Source organism: Lates calcarifer, linkage group LG9, assembly GCF_001640805.2.
Source record: "Lates calcarifer isolate ASB-BC8 linkage group LG9, TLL_Latcal_v3, whole genome shotgun sequence".
NCBI classification, from domain to species: domain Eukaryota; kingdom Metazoa; phylum Chordata; class Actinopteri; family Centropomidae; genus Lates; species Lates calcarifer.
Window position 1 is genome coordinate 8,475,656 of NC_066841.1, and position 17,296 is coordinate 8,492,951.

General features: G+C 39.9%; 1 protein-coding gene across 1 annotated transcript in view; it reads right to left on the reverse strand.

Moving 5' to 3' along the window:
* Nucleotides 1-1,064: 1,064 nt before the first annotated feature.
* nsmfa (NMDA receptor synaptonuclear signaling and neuronal migration factor a) overlaps nt 1,065-17,296 on the reverse strand; it is a 39,830-nt gene continuing 23,598 nt past the window's right edge. Inside the window, 9 exon segments of the mRNA XM_051072867.1 lie at nt 1,065-4,447; nt 6,103-6,178; nt 9,505-9,607; nt 10,465-10,544; nt 10,769-10,839; nt 11,749-11,782; nt 11,985-12,068; nt 13,004-13,134; nt 15,721-15,810. Of these exon segments, the coding sequence (XP_050928824.1) occupies nt 4,350-4,447; nt 6,103-6,178; nt 9,505-9,607; nt 10,465-10,544; nt 10,769-10,839; nt 11,749-11,782; nt 11,985-12,068; nt 13,004-13,134; nt 15,721-15,810 (767 nt within the window). The 3' untranslated portion in view covers nt 1,065-4,349.

Here is a 17,296-nt window from a genome sequence, read left to right on the forward strand (position 1 = left end):
CATGGAGATTAGGGATCGAGGCATTTCTGGGACAGGGAGATAAGGCACGTTAAAACTACTTTCTGAGTGTCAGGGTTGCCTTATCTGCATTTTTGCACGCTTAGTTTCACCTAAGACAAAATAATTCAAAACATATGTTGTTTTCGTCAACATTATCTCTCTCTCTCTGTCTCCCGTACTTCCATTTCATTTCTGACACTGAGGCTGAACCTAGAGTTTTATTCCGAACAGAAAGAAATCTGTGTGTTAAACCACCTTTTTTAATGCATGATAGATTGTTTCTTTCCTTTTCATTTCAAAGTAGTCTCTTCTATCTATCTTTTTCTGTTTCCCTATAGGGCTGTGCATGAATCACTCTACAGTATAGAAAGCCACTTGGCAGAGATAGGGCTGTGTAGCAAACTAGCTTGTCAAGCTTTTCATTTGCTGTGTATTGGGTTCAATTTAAGTAAAATTCTTCATCTTCCAGGAAGTTAACATGTAATGAACTGTATGCTATTTTAAACTGGACTGGAGCAGTTGGAGCAATTTGATCACGGTGTTAAGAATTTTTTTTTTCCCTTAAAAAGGGGGTTGTAATGCAAGGCCTCGTGAATGACACATCCTCAGTGGAAACATGCCTGTATGTGGGCAGTTTTATCAGGTTGTTACAGCCAACATGACTTCACAACTCTCATGTTTGACGTGAGGAAGGATTCCAGGCTGCAGAACTGTGTTCATTTTAATCTTCAGTTTAGAGTTGTGATGATGGAGTGATTGGTTTTCTCTTTTGGATAATTGGGGGGAAGGGGGGGGTTGTAAATCACTGAAATGAGAGATGAGATGAAACATTGTTTTTTTTTCTCTGCAGTCCTATCAAACCTCAGTATCTCTGTCTCCATGGCTTTAAGCTTAAGTTTGTTCAGAGATCTTGCTGCTCGTTGTCATTCTGCTCTTTTTTTAATGCATTATAGAGAAAAATCACTTCTAAAGGCAAACTAGACCTCGCTTCTCTTTTGTTTGGTTTCCCCAATATGTCACATAAATAGTAAATACAACAACACAGACTGAGACAGACAAAAGGACATGTTTGCATCTTTAATTAGATTTCCGGTGAAGAGGAAAACAAGAAAGCTCTCTCAGACTCCTGAGTCAGAGTGCTCTTCACATCATGGTCATTTCAGCCCAATAAATCCAAACAAAACATTAATAATTACCAGTAATTTCTGTATAGACTGCATTTGAGAATTTTCTTCTATGTTTTCTGTGGCACAAGATGCACAGTTCCCTTTCCAAAGTAAAACCTCCTGAATTGACAGCATCCACCCAATTGCCGCTTCGCTTTAAACTCACCAGTGTCCATTTCTCTGATCTGAAAATTATGCCAGAAAATAATATTCCATTAAACCCAGCAGCTGTTCAGGGCAAAATCTTTGAGAATTTGGCAGCTTAATGCTTCTGCTGGAATTAAAATGGCTCAATGATTATGACAGGTTGTGTAACTGTTGAATTTTAAATCTGTAGTGAAAACGTGTAATGCGTGACTCAGGCTGAGAGAGCACTTGTCTGTGCCAGACAAACTGTGGGCCAGCACTGCAATGTCAGAGAGAGGGCAAAAGCAAATATAAACCAGAGTTCTGCACATAGAGAGATAGAGAATACTCCAGTGAAAGTGGGTGACTTTAACACAAAAAAAAATCCTGCACTTAATGCTCCAAATATTAACACATCCATACAAATAATGACAAATGGAAAACTATTTACCATACACAGATAGAGAGTACCTTTGACAGTGTGTGTGTGTTTGAATGTGTTTGTGTGTGCACATGTTAGGGCTGGGACCTTTCTCTGTAAAACTGTAAACTTTCTCTGCACCGACCACTTATGCACACGCTAATTGATCAGTAATGATAGTGATTCTGTGTGACATTCAGGAGCTGTTGTCATCCCGGAACTTACAGTTCCAGCTGATGTACACTGCTGTGATTGTCTGAACAGTGAGCTGCGATGTGACTGAGCAATGTCTTTTTAGATTGCCGCCTCGTTGAGGAAAATGATGCCTGAAATGTGGCAGCATTTTGAGAAGAAGGAGCAGGACAGCAATGTCTTAAACGATGTTTAAGACCAGCATAAATGGAAAATGTTTTTTTTTCAGGTAGCAATTTTTAAGATCATCAGCGGCTTTTGCTGAAATGTGTCCGCTTAAGGTCTTGTATGCTTCAACTGAAGAGCACCTAACAGAGTCTGAAAACCCCATCCCCCATACTGTATCAATGTTGAAATAGGGGGGACTGCATTCAACGATTTTTTAAACTTTTTAAAAACTCTGTCCAACACCACTTTATGCAGTAATGAGTGCATAAAGAATTCAGGATTTGAACTCCTCTTTCAAGCTCCTCTGCTTCTGTCACCTTTTTTATGTGTACGACCAAGTGCAGTGCCATGAATGCCTTTGAGGGGAGGCTGTTCTTATGTATACAGTTCATCACATCCTGTCCGCAGCCTTTTCACTTCACCTCTGACAGTGGCAAAGTTTAACCAGTTATACCTTTTAGGCTTGGTTGAACAAAACCTCATACAACCTAGTTTGTTTCAAGCTTACCAAATCCTTACAAAATAACATGGCATATTGAGGACAGATTGTCTATGCTTTGAGTGCCTCTGTCTCATTGTATAATTTACTATGACTTTGGCAGAGCACAAACTTCTCTCAGATGTGCACCTACAGTATCCTACATCTGAAAAACTAGAAAGTATTTGATAACTCAAATACTGGTTTATTTTTGTCCCAGCCCTAGTTTTTTATTTGTGTGTCTGTGTGTGAGCACTTGCGCATTGTTTCAGATTGCTGTCCTCGGCCGCTGCTCTCTGCACATTTGACAGTTCTCAGTCTGTTTGAGAGAGCTCGGGTCACTCGGGGCAGTGCGACGGGTCTCAGACATGGACACACACTCAGTGCATATTTTCTGGCCTTTTTTTTTTTTTTATAGCTGACACCTGGCAGGGGCAGCAGATGGCTGTTAACAGCTTCAACTTCTGGCAGATCTGTTTAACTCGGAGAGCTCGGGTTCCTCTGACTGGATCACAGCCCAGGGAAGTGAGAGGTGGCAGAAGCTCATTTGGCCACCATTAAGAGAAGCCAAGGGTGTTTGGCAGAAGTGAGAGCAGCCGGCGCCGCCGACAGGGGCCGGCTAAGTGGCCCGAAACCTTCTGCAAAAGTGCAGGAGGGGTCAACAGGGCAACTCCTACACTACAGGGGTAGGAGCACTTGGATGGCTGTTACATCCCTCTTGACATCATGAATCATACCAGACTGTCTATGTGTATGTGACAGAGAGATAATTGTGGAGATGAAGGTGATAGTCCTTTTTGCTTCAACAGAGGAGCAGATAGAGAAAATACACACAACACATCTGCGTGTTTTTTTTTTTGTTTGTTTGTTTTTTTAACATGGAAAACACATGCGTGCACACACACACACACACACACACACACACACAAAATCAGCACATTGTACTTTCTTTTTTCCTTCTTTTCTTTTTTTTTTTACCAAAACATAAAGCTTAATTCCTCAAACTGAAGATGCATTTCTAGAGAGATAATACATTCATTCCAAGCGATGGCGATGAAGATTACAATATCTTGATAGAATAGACAAACAGATTACTTCATGGCTAAAACCTGAGTTATTCCAAAGTATTTCCATATGAAACTGCACAACAATGCACATCAAAAATAAATGATGCATCATTATTCTCATATAGAGTATTATTTGCATGACTAAAGCTATGCTAATATATTCATGTGATATATACACACATCGGAGTATGGATTATCAATGTACATGTATGTCTCCGGGGTCTGAGATTATCTGAGCGGTCCAGTCAAAAACACAGAACCATATTATGACAGAATGACTTTCAGTGAGCTTCTGAGGCTGAAGCACTTCAGCCTCAGAAAATATGTCCTTTCAGCAGAGGTGTGACTAAAATGGTGTTTCTTTTTTTTGTACACGTATGAATTTTTGACTTTCCTTTTGGGCATTCTATCGATGTGGATAGTTCAGTTATCTCTGCTTTTTCCTCATTTTTTTCTTTTATTTGTAGTATTTCTGCCCTTTTTGTTAGTCTTACTCTGGAAATGAGGAAAAACAGAGGCACAGCGTTATTTAGTTTGTCTTCGGCCTCCTTGTCCTGCCATCCGTCCTCCTCCTCCTCCTCTCCTCCCAGCCCTTTCCAGGATGAAAGCAGGTGATGACTGTTTTATATTGAGCTGATGGTTCGAGCACTAGAGTTGAGCATTGGATCAGTTGTAACAGGTTCCTCGTGGCACTGGAGGGCTCCGCTGCACCCATTATCCTGGTGTCTTCGTCACAAAAAATCCTCATAGTCCAAGAGTTTGGAGTGCTGGCGTGTCTTCCAAAGTCGGTAGAGGCGGAAGTCGAAGTACATCTCAATCATCTCTTTGCCTTGATTGGTGAATGAGACAGGAAAAAGTTTGAACAACAAAAACACGCTACAACACGTAAAATGAAAACAGTAGTATGGGTTTATCTGATTAGCATCAGATGCTAACAGAAAGATATCTTTGTGTGCACATTTTTCTCTATTGTCCTAGAAATTTGGACAAAACAAGTTTGCATTTTTATACAAAAAAACAGTGTTAATGCTTTCAGGGAACTGACATGGAGTTAAGTTTCAAGAAGTTTCAATGTGAAAATAATATAAATAGTATTTCTGCTTCATTTGATTCTGAGGAACGCTTTGGATTGAATTTTAATTCAGCCTGATTCATTTGTTTCCTTTTTGGAAACAATTGGATGATTTTGCACCTGACAATTTATGTCAAATGCCAGTTCTCAGTGTCAGTGCAAGAAGTAGTGTGTCTTTTATAGAGAGGCCTAAAGTGCTTCTGTTGGCAAATATTACACATAGTTTAAACTAAGTTTGCCATAATCACCATCTTTCCCTAACCTTAAAGGGGCATGCCATCAATTTTATAAACAAAGTTCAGTTTGAGTTGTATAATATCTTCTGTGACCCTAGAGGGAAGTTTGAACAAAGTTTGAAAAATAACCCTGAAGATATCATCAAGGTTATCTTGGCTTGGGCTGGAGACTTAATGTTTTTACAAACTGGATGTGCGGGATTTCAAAGCAGTTGGCTTTTGGGAGATAGGGAAGGTCTATTGAAAGAGGGTATCAGGTTGTGGGAGTACGAGTCAGAATATTTCTGCTATTGCTTTCGATTTTGACCATGTGTTTCTTGTGAGTCCAATATTAAAGTGCAGTATTAAATCATTGCAATGCCTGTTTAAGCATACTGTTGTTGGCATGTGCAGCTACAGCAATAATGTTGAAAATGTTGACACAGGACAAAAAAATTTAATTGAACATGAAATCACGAGAACAGTCCAACAGTAGGATTGTTAAAGTTGATCTGTGCAAATTGATTTTCCCATTGTCTTAATGTAAATGTCCATGTCATATGGAATTTGTCAATCGTCAGGAGTGCATATGTTGGTGCCTTTTTGATGGACAGGGAGCAGGCGATATAGTTATTGGTGAGAGGAGGGAGAGAGAACATGTCTTGGTAGAAAACTTTTGATGACAGTGAAGGGCTAAAGAAGAGGAAGTATGGCTTCTGGGTGTAACAGGCAAGAGTTTCGAGTTGTTCCTGGGCTACGAGCAGGCTTTTGTTATACTGACTGTTGTGTTGAATAGAGCGTACTGTATGTCCCTACTCCCACCTGCAGCATAGGGATGAGAGGAGTGAGTTTAAAGAAAGTGCAGAGTAACAAGACTGCTTTCTCCTTTGTGGTGGGCGTTGAGCACAAAGGATCAATTGCATTAAAAAAAATATATCACCACACCATCCAAATAGGGCAAATAAGGAGGACAGAGGGTGAGTCTAGAACAGGATGAACATGTTTGAAATGAGAAGGGAACAGCAATTGACACACTGTTAAAATAAAATTGATATTTCAATAAGGGAGCAGCTGTTTGAGTAATATCTTCCTGCAGATGTTAGCTCTGGACATATGGTATTTGCTTGCGTCATTTCAAATGCATGTGTCCTTGCGATGCGAATGCTTGAGAGTGTGTGCATGTTTGTTCAGACCCACCCTGTGCAGACAGCTCCAGCGGTGACTCGAACTCAACAGAATAAGGCCTCATCAGATTCTTCAGTTTCTGGAACAGCTGTTGGGCCGAGATAAGAAGGCAAACACCAATTAATCCCACTGCACTTGGATACGCTCGCAGCAGGGGAGCCTGCATCTTCAGACACAACACACACATAAAAATATACAAGAACAGCAATGAATCCAGCTCATTACTGCCAAGGAGACATATGCACATTCTTCCTGTGCAGGTAACAAGGGGGACTGGAGATGAGATGTGAAACAACATAGCCTGTCTGTCTGTCGCAGTTAGCTGTCTGACATTAAGAGTCTCGTGTTTGGGAAAATTACAGAGAAGAAGACTAAATCAAATAGTTAAGTAATCTGTAAAATGGAAGACTTTGAGATGCTAGCTGTTATCTTACGTTTGTGGTTTTCTAAGTGGTTTTTTGTTTTCTCATACCACAAGACATTAAGAGCTAAATTCAGGCCTAAATCATGACATTTATTTCATGTAGAAAATGTGATAATTGATTAATCAATTAAATCATTCATCAAACAAAAACAAAAACACTTGTAGGTTCCTGCTTCTAAGATTAGAGAATTTACCCAAACAATACCTTCTGCCTGTAGCATTATATTATTGTAGACTGGATATGTTTGGGTATTGGAGTGTTTGTCTGACCTACTTTGAGCTCCAGGAGCTTGTAATGGGCATTTTTTAATCTGACACAACTGAAAGAAGAAAATTAATATATTAATCAACACTGAAAATTGTCATTAGCAGCCCTAATGACATAATCACTGTTTAATGTGAGCTGTACGACAATCTTAGGTCTCTTCTGCAGCCTCACTGACACATTGCCGTGCACATTAAAATTGAAGCTCCCTGACTTCTTGCTTGAATTTAGTCATGAGGGATCTCAGTATCCCCCTGTCAGAGAAATCAAAGGCCAAATGCACCTTTGTTTTTCACTTTATGATGTTAAAATGGAGGTGGTAAAGAAAAAAAGCTGCTTTCATTCCTTGTGTTTGCAGTCCTTTGAAGAAGATAAAAGAAGATGGCTAGTTGCCAGATGTGGAGGAGAGGAAGGGTTGGGAGACGGCTCATCTGAAGAGTGGAAGAGGGCTGCAGGCAAATGACAAATCTCAAATAATGTGTTGCATGTTGGGGTAGTTTCCCTTCTGTCCTTGGTGGTTTTGTACAAGCACTCGGTGGCTGTTGTTGCCAAGGCCTTTTTTGTGCTGACAAAACCAAAACATGCTAGAAAATCTCTGGATGCAAACTGGGTCATGCTGCCTCCCTGACCTGCTCACCTGCTGTTCTCCATCCCCAGCCTTTGTTTCCATTCCACCAGCCTCCAAACTATGTTTCAAAACAACTATTACATTGTTTAATTGCTGTGCACTAAAGTCCACATTTCACCTGGTAGTTGTAACAGTTGCTTTCCAGTAATTATGGAGCATATCTTGCCTCATCACATATAATTTCCATCACATTTACTTTCATGTATATGGAACCAGTCTAAAATCCATGCATTACAATGAAAATGGCTCCGAACAGCACAATATTAAAGAGAGAATTAACAATAGAAAATCAGCTTTTGTTGTGCCTGGCATGTGATGTCCCTTTGATATTTGCTGAGTGATTGTATTAATCATACATTAACCATTATGATTTTACTTTTCAAGCAGAGAGGCGGTGGTTTAATTTACCTCTCTGATGAAGTCAACCACACTCTGGCACAGCTGCAGGTTGATGTCAGTATTTATGAGCTTAAATATATACTTTATTACATGATATTGGATTTAAGTGCCCCTGAGCACAACTGCACATATTCATAGGCAGTTTTGAGCATGAGCACATATCTGTGAGTGTGTGTCTGTGTATGAAGTTGTGACTTAAGACACTTGGTATGTATGGCTTGCTTTCAAATTTGCATTTAGAAAGGTTTAGCTCCACGTGTGCTTCAGTGTTTGAAGTCCTGTCTGTTACTGTTCTTTGTATGTTGTGTGTTTGCAAGAAGTGTGCGCTTTGTGCTGCGTTGAGTGTAACAATGTTGGTATTTTAACTTTCTGTTTAAAAATTGATTGAACGGGGAATCAAACTGACTCTGTTTAAGCTCTGGCTAACAGAGGCAGCGTGGGAATGATAATTTGCTGTATACACTATGCTAAAAAATAGTTAAATGAAACGAGGTGTCCACATACTTTTGGCCGTGCAGTGTAGTCGGCAGTGGAGAACAGGTTTGTAGTTTCCCAGACTGAGAGGCACGACAACAAGGTCAGTGCAGGTAACATTTCCTCATCCAAAAATATGTATGTGTGTCCCTGTTATAAAGGCTACAGCACACAAGTGTGAAAATATCACTTTGGGATCTTAAGACTAAACCAAACCCCTTGAAAAAAAGAAACACACCAGTTTTGTTGTTTCGGATCCACACTCTCTTAAAACAACTGCATTTGTGTTTGTCTGTAGGGGTGGAGATATCACTGATGTGCAGACTGTTTCGCAGCCTGCCAGACTGTCCATCAGCCCCGGAGAGATCCACTTTATATAACAAAGCAGTTTGGCAGACATGACTGGAACAGACAGTTAGGTCAGACAAACACCGCTGGCTATGCCGTGTGTCTTTGTGTGCATGTGTGTCCGCTAGCCTGTTTGTGTGTGTGTGTGTGTGTGTGTGTGTGTGTGTGTGTCTTTGATTTTTTTTTCTTCTTTTTTATGTGTGCATGTGTGTTTGTGGGTGGTGTGTTTTATTATTTGTTCATGCCAGGTAGAGAGAGGTGCAGCATCACTCAGCGTGTGTGCTCCTCAGCTATATCCAGCAACATTACTCAGAGTGAGATAATAGTCACACAGGTGGAGACAGAGGAAAGGAAGAATGGAGAAAGCCAGGAGGATAATTTGCTGATTATCGGACAAACAGATTCAGTGAGCCTAAATATGAAAGCAGAGGGCAGCAAACAGGGAAATGAGGACAAAGACAGGCAGAGAGAAAATTGGGCAGGAGTGGGCACAAAGAAGTGTTTACTGTAATGATAAGAGACAGGGAACCACAACTCTATAAACCTTGGGCACCCTGAGTTTATTAAATCAGTTGCCATGGCACATAAAGCCTAGATTATGAATTTGTACCATCAACTTCTGTCTCATAACTGTCTACAAACCATGTATTGTTTCTGGAGCAGTCTAAAATCAAACAAAGCAGGGGCACCACACAGCTAATACAACAGCTTCCTCCATTTTTGACTCTCTCCTTAATCAATGTTACTAAGAAATTAAGAAAGTTTTAAATACTGGAGTGACTGGACCTTTAATGTCAAATATGTCTTAAAATGACACCTGCTCAGATAATATAGGAAACACTAAGTTATGGTTAGTGTGCATTAGTGTGGGTATACCTTTTCTCCATTGGGGTTACCCAGGACATAGCACCCCATTATGTGGATGAGGTTGGGTTCTGGGTTGACTTTACTCATGAAGCGACTGAGCCTCCTCCAGAATCTGAACAAAGACAAAGGCTACAGTCACATGGGCCTGTGTTTTTCTTTGATTGACAGTTCCCATGAAATTAAATGCACAAGAGCAAAATAAAAAATACACCACAGCAAGCAATCAGAAAAACACATCTCTACCACACAACTCGATATGTAGTTTAAAAATATGAGTTTCTGTCAAGCTCTTGTCATTTTTTATTGGCGTGCTGCTGCACTTCTGCACTGAAGCAACTGTTTTAACAGAATATCTTGCTAGCAGAGTTATGGAACAGAAGGCGAGCCTTGTGTTTATATTCCTGAAACAAGTAAACATCACCTATTCAAAGATGGTCCCCGTGGGATAGAGGCATCACTCAAAAAAACAGTAGTGCATAGTGCTCATAAGTGACAAACAAATGTATAGGAGTGGGTTGCATGTTCCCAATGGAATATCTTTGATTTAATCAAGTGGGAGAGCTTTTGCAGAAGAGAGTATTAATATGCTGACAATAGAGCAAAGAGCATTTACATGACAAATTTGCTTCGGGATATGTCATCCTTTGAATGCATAACAGAAAGGTTTAACCCACCACTTTGAAATGTGAAGATTTCGATTGGGAAGGAGCCAGTTTATTCTGACTCTTGATTGAGCCGTTAGTCTGATTATTGGTGAAATAAAAGACTTAGTGAAAATCTAGTTAAGGTACCTTAATGATGAAATACTGGTTGCTCTCAGTCATGTTTTAAATGTCTTGTTAAGAAATGCCACTGTGTTTTATAAGACATGGAAAATGTGAACTGTCATGATATTTGACAACAGGAGGCTCTAGGTGACTTTAACTAATAATCAACAGAGATGGACCCAGACGTCCAGAGGTAACTCACTGGCTCATGTCCTCCTCCTTTTCCACCTTAGCAAAGGTTGCCACTTTATTCTTCAGTAAATACAGATGACCGGGGCCTCCCTAAGAAACACACAAGAGTAAAACACATAATCACATCTTCTAATTTGCCTCCTCACAATTAAGATCTTAAGAGCTTAGATCCCAAAGGAATGTATTAAAAGTAGTCTATGGGGAATTCCGTATACAGTGTATGAATGAACACATAAACCCATATATCTCGAATAAAACCTATTCTACGAGGAATACAGTATTGCTTTTTTTTTCTTCATCTCCTTGTTCCTCACCTGACAAAAGATGAGCATCCTCCAAAACTTGCTTCCTCTCCTATAAGCTGTGAGCTTCTTCTCTATTTCCTCTGTAAGAGAGAAAAGAGTTTGATGTGAACAACCAGGACCAAGAATGGAAAGAGAAAGGAATATGAAAAGAGACAAAAAAAACAATAAGAGAAGAGAGAGAGAGAACACAAAGGAAATCTCTGGAGGGTGAGTTCAAGTACAGGTGTGATAATAGATGGCAGAGACACTAACAGAAGATGTACTTAAGACTGAATTCAACAGTGTGTACTTGTGGCAGCAGGAAATGTCACAGCAAAATAAAACAAGTCAATGAAAGACGGTAAAATGGAAAGCTGAAATCTATATGTGTAAATTATTAATTGACATCTTCTCAATTACTCTGTATGAGCTTTATTTCATGCAGAGTTCATTACCTGGGCCCCTTTTACTCAAAGTGTTTCTGTTACGAGCAACAGAGGATCATTTTCAGAAAGCAGAAACCGATGTCAAAAACAAAACGGAAGTCATTTTGCAGGATTTTAACGGGTTCCAAATGAACCAACCATATTAGCCAGACCTCAGCTATTTTTTGTGGAGATTTGATTGCAGCTAACGTTTAGCCTCAAGCTATTTCCCCCGACCTTAAACTCTCACTCAGAGTCCAGACTCAACTCCTCAGGCAACTGCTGCACATTCAGGTTCATGACTAGAGGTGACTGAGTTTCTTTTCAGAGGTGAACTAGTCATTCTCTTACACTGGATACCATACATGCATGGCTCTATTGTTTTATAGTAATGTTATTTCTAATTCCACTCATGTTTCTTTATGATACAACTAGTGTTGTATTTACTTTTTGCTTCATAAAAGTTTGTTACTGTTGCCATTTCCCTATCTTCTATTAATATGTCATTATATTTTTCAAGAATATTCTTTTTATGTTTTATTTGTGATTCTAAATATTATTTTAAAAATGATAAAGGTTACTCACCCAAAATATCATCAAATGTTGCATGTTCATGGTCCTGAAGAAAAAGGCATTCACATAAAACATGATCATTCAACATATCAAAATACTATAATTTACATTACAGAAAATAGTTTGAGGACTGTAGGGAAACTAATCTTTATCAGCCAAACTTATAAACTGTATGTTCAGGGTTGTACATGTATTTCATTATGTGTCCTTCTGTGTAGCATGTCTATGTTTCAGTGTGTTTGACTCACATAGAGGATGGGGATGATGGAGGGGTCATCCCTGCGGATTATAGTGGGAACATACTCTGCCTTGGGGACCTTAGAAGAGATCAGCTAAAGGTGAGGGACAAAGAGTAGGGAGATTGGTGAGGTGGGATGTGAGGAAAATAGGGGAAAGAGAGGGGAAAAGGGGGGGGGGGCAGACTCCATCAGATCCTAATGCCTGTAGGGGGATGCACAGCTTTATATAATATGCACAGTGGTGGTAGAGAATAGAGAATAGATTTCAGATAGTGCACCTGAGTATCATGTTACATAGCTAAGAGAGAGAGCCTGTTTTACCTTGGGCCTGTCATCAATATGTAATGCTGAAATAACCATTTTCTAAAACAGCTTTTTTTTTTTTTGTTGTACTTCATCGATGAAAGACGAGGAAAGTAAAAAGTCTATACTTTTAAGCAATTAGAATTGTTCCTTATTGTAAAATGTGTAAAACAACACTAAAAGTAAGGTTTAAATAAGGCTTTTTGTCTAAAGCCTGTGTGGAGTTTACATATTTCCCTGTGCCTGCATGGTTTCTCTCCAGGTACTCTGGCTTCCTCCCACAGTTCAAAAACGTGTATGTAAGGTTAATTGGTGACTCTAAATTGCCCATAGGTGTGAATATGAGTGTGAATGGTTGTTTGTCTGTATATATTGGCCCTGTGATGGATCGGCGATCTGTCCAGAGTGTACCTTATCCTCTCTGGGATAGCCCCCCCTCGGCAAACCTTACGGATAAGCAGTATAGATAATGGATAAATGGAATACACATAGATTGTCAGGAGGATGTTATACCAGTGAGGATTTGCTGTAACAGCAGAACTGTGAACTGTAAGATAATTTCACAGTAAAAAAAACAAACAAACAAAGCATGAAATAAAGAGATGGTTGATGACTTAATCTACTGCTCAGTCCCTCCTCAGTTCTGATTCCTAATCCAGTCCCCGCAGTCACAGATATTTGCATTTGATTGTAAATAATCTGCACACATGATCTTGATTTCCTACCATGATTTTGGGAGGTACGAAGTCGTCTCCCTCACAGGCCAGCCGCTCCATCTCTCTCTCCTCCTCCCAGTCTATAGTGTCATCGAGGCCTCCTTCATCCAGGGTGCCGCAGGAGGTCTGCAGGTCTCCACCTAGGAGAGAATGTAACAAACCGGTGAGGCAAAGGACTTGAGATAATAAAGCGTGGGTAGAAGCGCTGGGAGTGGAGTGGGAGGCAGGAAAGGTGACACAGAAAGAGAAGGTGTGGGAGTGAAGGAAGGCTGTGTCCAGGAAGTAGAGAAAGGTGAGAGTGGGGGAGAGGAAAACAGATGGAGCTGTTAATAATGATGGTGACAGGAGAAAATGACAGATGGAACTGGAAAACGCAGAGACAGCTGGCAGAAGCAGAAAAAAGAATGACTGATAGTGAGTGTTGCAGCAGGATTTCTGGCATCAGCTAACAAGGAGCGTTATGAAAATCTAACTGGGATCAGAGGGCAGCCAGGAGCAGAGAAGGTGCTCATAATGTACATGACATGCTGCTTTTTATATTTTTTAAAAAAGTTATTAAGATTATCTCCTCTATTTTCACACCTAGAGGAGGATTTATTAATGTGGCATCAAAATCATTTGTCTTTTAAACTGACAAACTATAAAAGGAAAGAAAGTCTGTCTGTAATGACTGACAGTCAACTTAAAATTATTTAGTGTATAAAACCATAAACACTATTATTTTACCATGAGGAGAGAATACAAGTACTGCAGAGTTTAATATTATAGCAGGAAAATGCAGCTGTAACAAATGGCATTAACGATGCTCACTGACATGGCTTACTACTCTACTTACACCTAGAGTGTGATATTATTGTATCTGTATTTGTTCATATTGATATGATTTGATATGATATGATATGATATATGATATATAAAGAAGCTATGGAGCCTCTCTCCAATTTAAGGGATCCTTATTTTCTGTAAATTTTCATGGTGAAAAATATTTGACATATTTGCCAATATGTCATTGGAAGATTTTGAAATTGGAAGATATTTCTTGGTGTTGCAGTGTCAGTAGGGCTCTGGCTCATCGGTAGGTTCTGTAAACAATCTGATATAAAAACTGTATGTACCCAGGGGGAAATGGCAAAGGGAGAATAGAAGAAGAACAGTTAGGAAAAAAATGGAAATGACAAGCAAGACTGACAATTAATGTCACTCCTCCAGAGAACAATACCTTTCCCTCAGGAAAGAGGGAGAATGAGGCATCAGCCACACCATTAGACTGTCTTCAACAGTTCATTTATCTTTCATCACACTCTGATACACGGAAACACTGAAGATGGGAGTGGAGAAAAAACATAAAACCAACAAACTCAGACATCGACATAGACAAACGGCACGTGCAGTGTGTATTTGAAGCCTTTAGAAACACTGACCACACATCTCACACAGGTCCTTGCATTAGCATTTGTACCAGCTGACTGACATGCTCGGACTGGGACACACACTCCAGTTTGGAAGACATACTCACAGAAAGAGAGAGCATCACAAAGTTGAAGAAAGACCCACGGTCATAAGGAGACAGATGGATAGGGTCAGAGTCAACAGCAGAGACAGTCAGTTTGTACGTGTGATTGTGTTTCATGTGCAAGTGTCTGCAGATTTTCTGTATTTGTTGTTCTTGATCTGTCAAAACCAGGAACTGAGCTGTAAAACTGACAAAATGTCACCGATATGCAACAGAGAAGTCTACAGTACATGCAGCACAGTGTTCTGTTTGGTGCGTGTCTGTACAGGCTGCAGACAAAATGGCACTTTATGAAAATTTGCTTCAACTTTCAAATAACTAAATCACCACTTTATCTTGTGAGAAGTTATTAGAATTAAATAACTGCAGCAAAATCACAAGAGAAAGTGATTTAATCACTCATTCTTATATTTAAATTGCTTTCATGTTAGCAGAAAGATGTATGCATATATATTAAAATTAAAGACAAACCTCCTTGTAAAAAATACTTGGTTTAGATCTTGGCAGTTGTCAATATTTATCACGCCCTACGCTGTCCATCCCTCTTATTTGAAGATGCATTTTGTGTTTGATCCCTTGACATGATAAATTTGATGGATTGACCTTCATTAAGGGCACTGACGCACTGGCCTCATTTCAGCTGTACCGTTAAATCGGCTCATGCTCGTATATCAAGTGTTGATTACAGGCCTTTTTTTATGCCAAACAAATGCTAAGTGGCTTTCAACTCCATATGAGCCAGCTGTGTATGGAAATTAATTAATGGCGAAAGTACTGAGTGAGCACAAAGCAAACTCGAGCTGTAATCAATCTGCCTGTCAAGATGTGAGGGCGCAAAGGGACACATCAGTAATTTACCTCTACACACACAGTACAGAGTTCAGTATGTGCTCTCTGTTAGTAAGTTATAAACACTTGAGAACATGAGAAGACACTTGAACATTTTTAATATGATGTTGTTTATCTAGCAGTTTGGGTGAGTAGGGTGACATTATTTATCAGGTGGGGGTCCAGGTCATGTTTGTAGAGGTGATTTGGTTACCTCAGAGTTAAAGCCTTAAAGTGCACCATTTTTATCTAGTCACTGCAGTTGTAAGTAACTATGTGTGTCACTCTGCCTGTGTGTGTGTGTGTGTGTGTGTGTGTGCGTGTGCGTGCGTGCGTGCGTGCCTGTGTGTGTTTGTATGAACATGCAGAATCTGTGTTAACTCACTGTCTCTGGGCTCATGAGGAGAGTCAGTCTTGACAGGGGTGGGGTCGCTCCAGGAACGGCTGAAACTCTTCGATCTACGCTCAGCGAATGCTAGTGCAGGCGGGGGGAGAGATTGTCACACACACACACACACACACACACACACTCACTCACACTAACAAGCCACCAAACTGGCCATTTTTTCCCTCTATACAATCACCACCTAAAACACATAAGAGTGCAAAGGCGGATGCAGCTACAAGTGCACAAATATAGTGTACAGTACAGTACAGTGCCATCCCTCCTCTGCACAAACGCACAAATGCCTGCATATACAAACTGTCCAACAAACACACACATACAGTACAGTAATCATACGTCTTTGACATATAAAGCACCCTGCTGTTCATTCCTTTCTGTATGATCATCAGTATGGATTTAAAAAGACTGCTCTTGACTCACACATACTGAGCTACAACTCGTGGATAAAATCAGCTCTGCTTTGAACAGTAATCACTGTGCTCTTAGAATATTTTTAGACTACTTGAAAGTGTTTGACACGGTTAATCAACAGTGTCCCTCAAGGCGCCATATTTCTTGGCCTCTGTAGTTTCTAGGCTGCTGTATCCTCACTAACACTTCTATGTGCATTTTGCTGCCGATACCAACTTGTTCTTTTCAAGTTCAAATTTCCCTTTAGAAATAACCTTTGTATTTGGGTTCTCAACATCACTACGACTCTGTGACATTGACTAAAAGTTTAATTTACTGTATGTAGTCAGTATTGGTCTAATGTCTCTTAATTCCGTCAGACGACTAGGCCCAGTTTCATTTGTATATGTCATGTATTTAATTTGACTTAACCAACATGTCAAACACTGCAGCCTTCCCACCAAATTTCATAAGCATGATCACCAGTTCACACAAAGCTATGCAGAGATGCGAGAAGAAGAAATTATTCAAAGAAGAAAGTAGCTCCAGGGAAAGCAAGTTCCCCGTCGCAGCAGGGAAGGTCTGAGGTGTGTAACAACTTGACATTACTGTCAGCAGCAACAAGACTTTGGATTTTAGTACATGTCTATGGTGCAAAAATCTGCTGAGGTACAAAATTTAGGGAGTTGGTCCCTGCAGTGATAGGTGACATGTTTGGATTTTAATTGGGCTCAGATTTGCCAAGGTCAAAACAAAATCCACTTGGGTCGGGGCTGAATCTCATCTTGACTTAACCTCTGTTTTCACATTCAAAATAATATAATAATGGTCTGTCTGTTCTGGCAAGCTTTTGCAGACCTGAGATAATCATAAGTCACTTTACTACACATTTCCATTCTGACTTTAGAGAACTAGTCTAGAGAATAATGGCTTCGACAAAACTTCACAAAATCCCATTTTCACTGCAAAAGGTCAGGTACCAGCAAACCAATTCCCCTTATATCTATTTAAAAGAACAGAATTTTTCCAGATTGGTCATCTGGAGTGTTCTGAGTCTGAAGTATGGGAATATGAAATGTTTGCTTTGTACTAAAGTCATGAAGTAAAAAAGTTTCATATATGTTGTAATAAGAATTTTGACCTCTCTAAAGCCACTTATCACCTG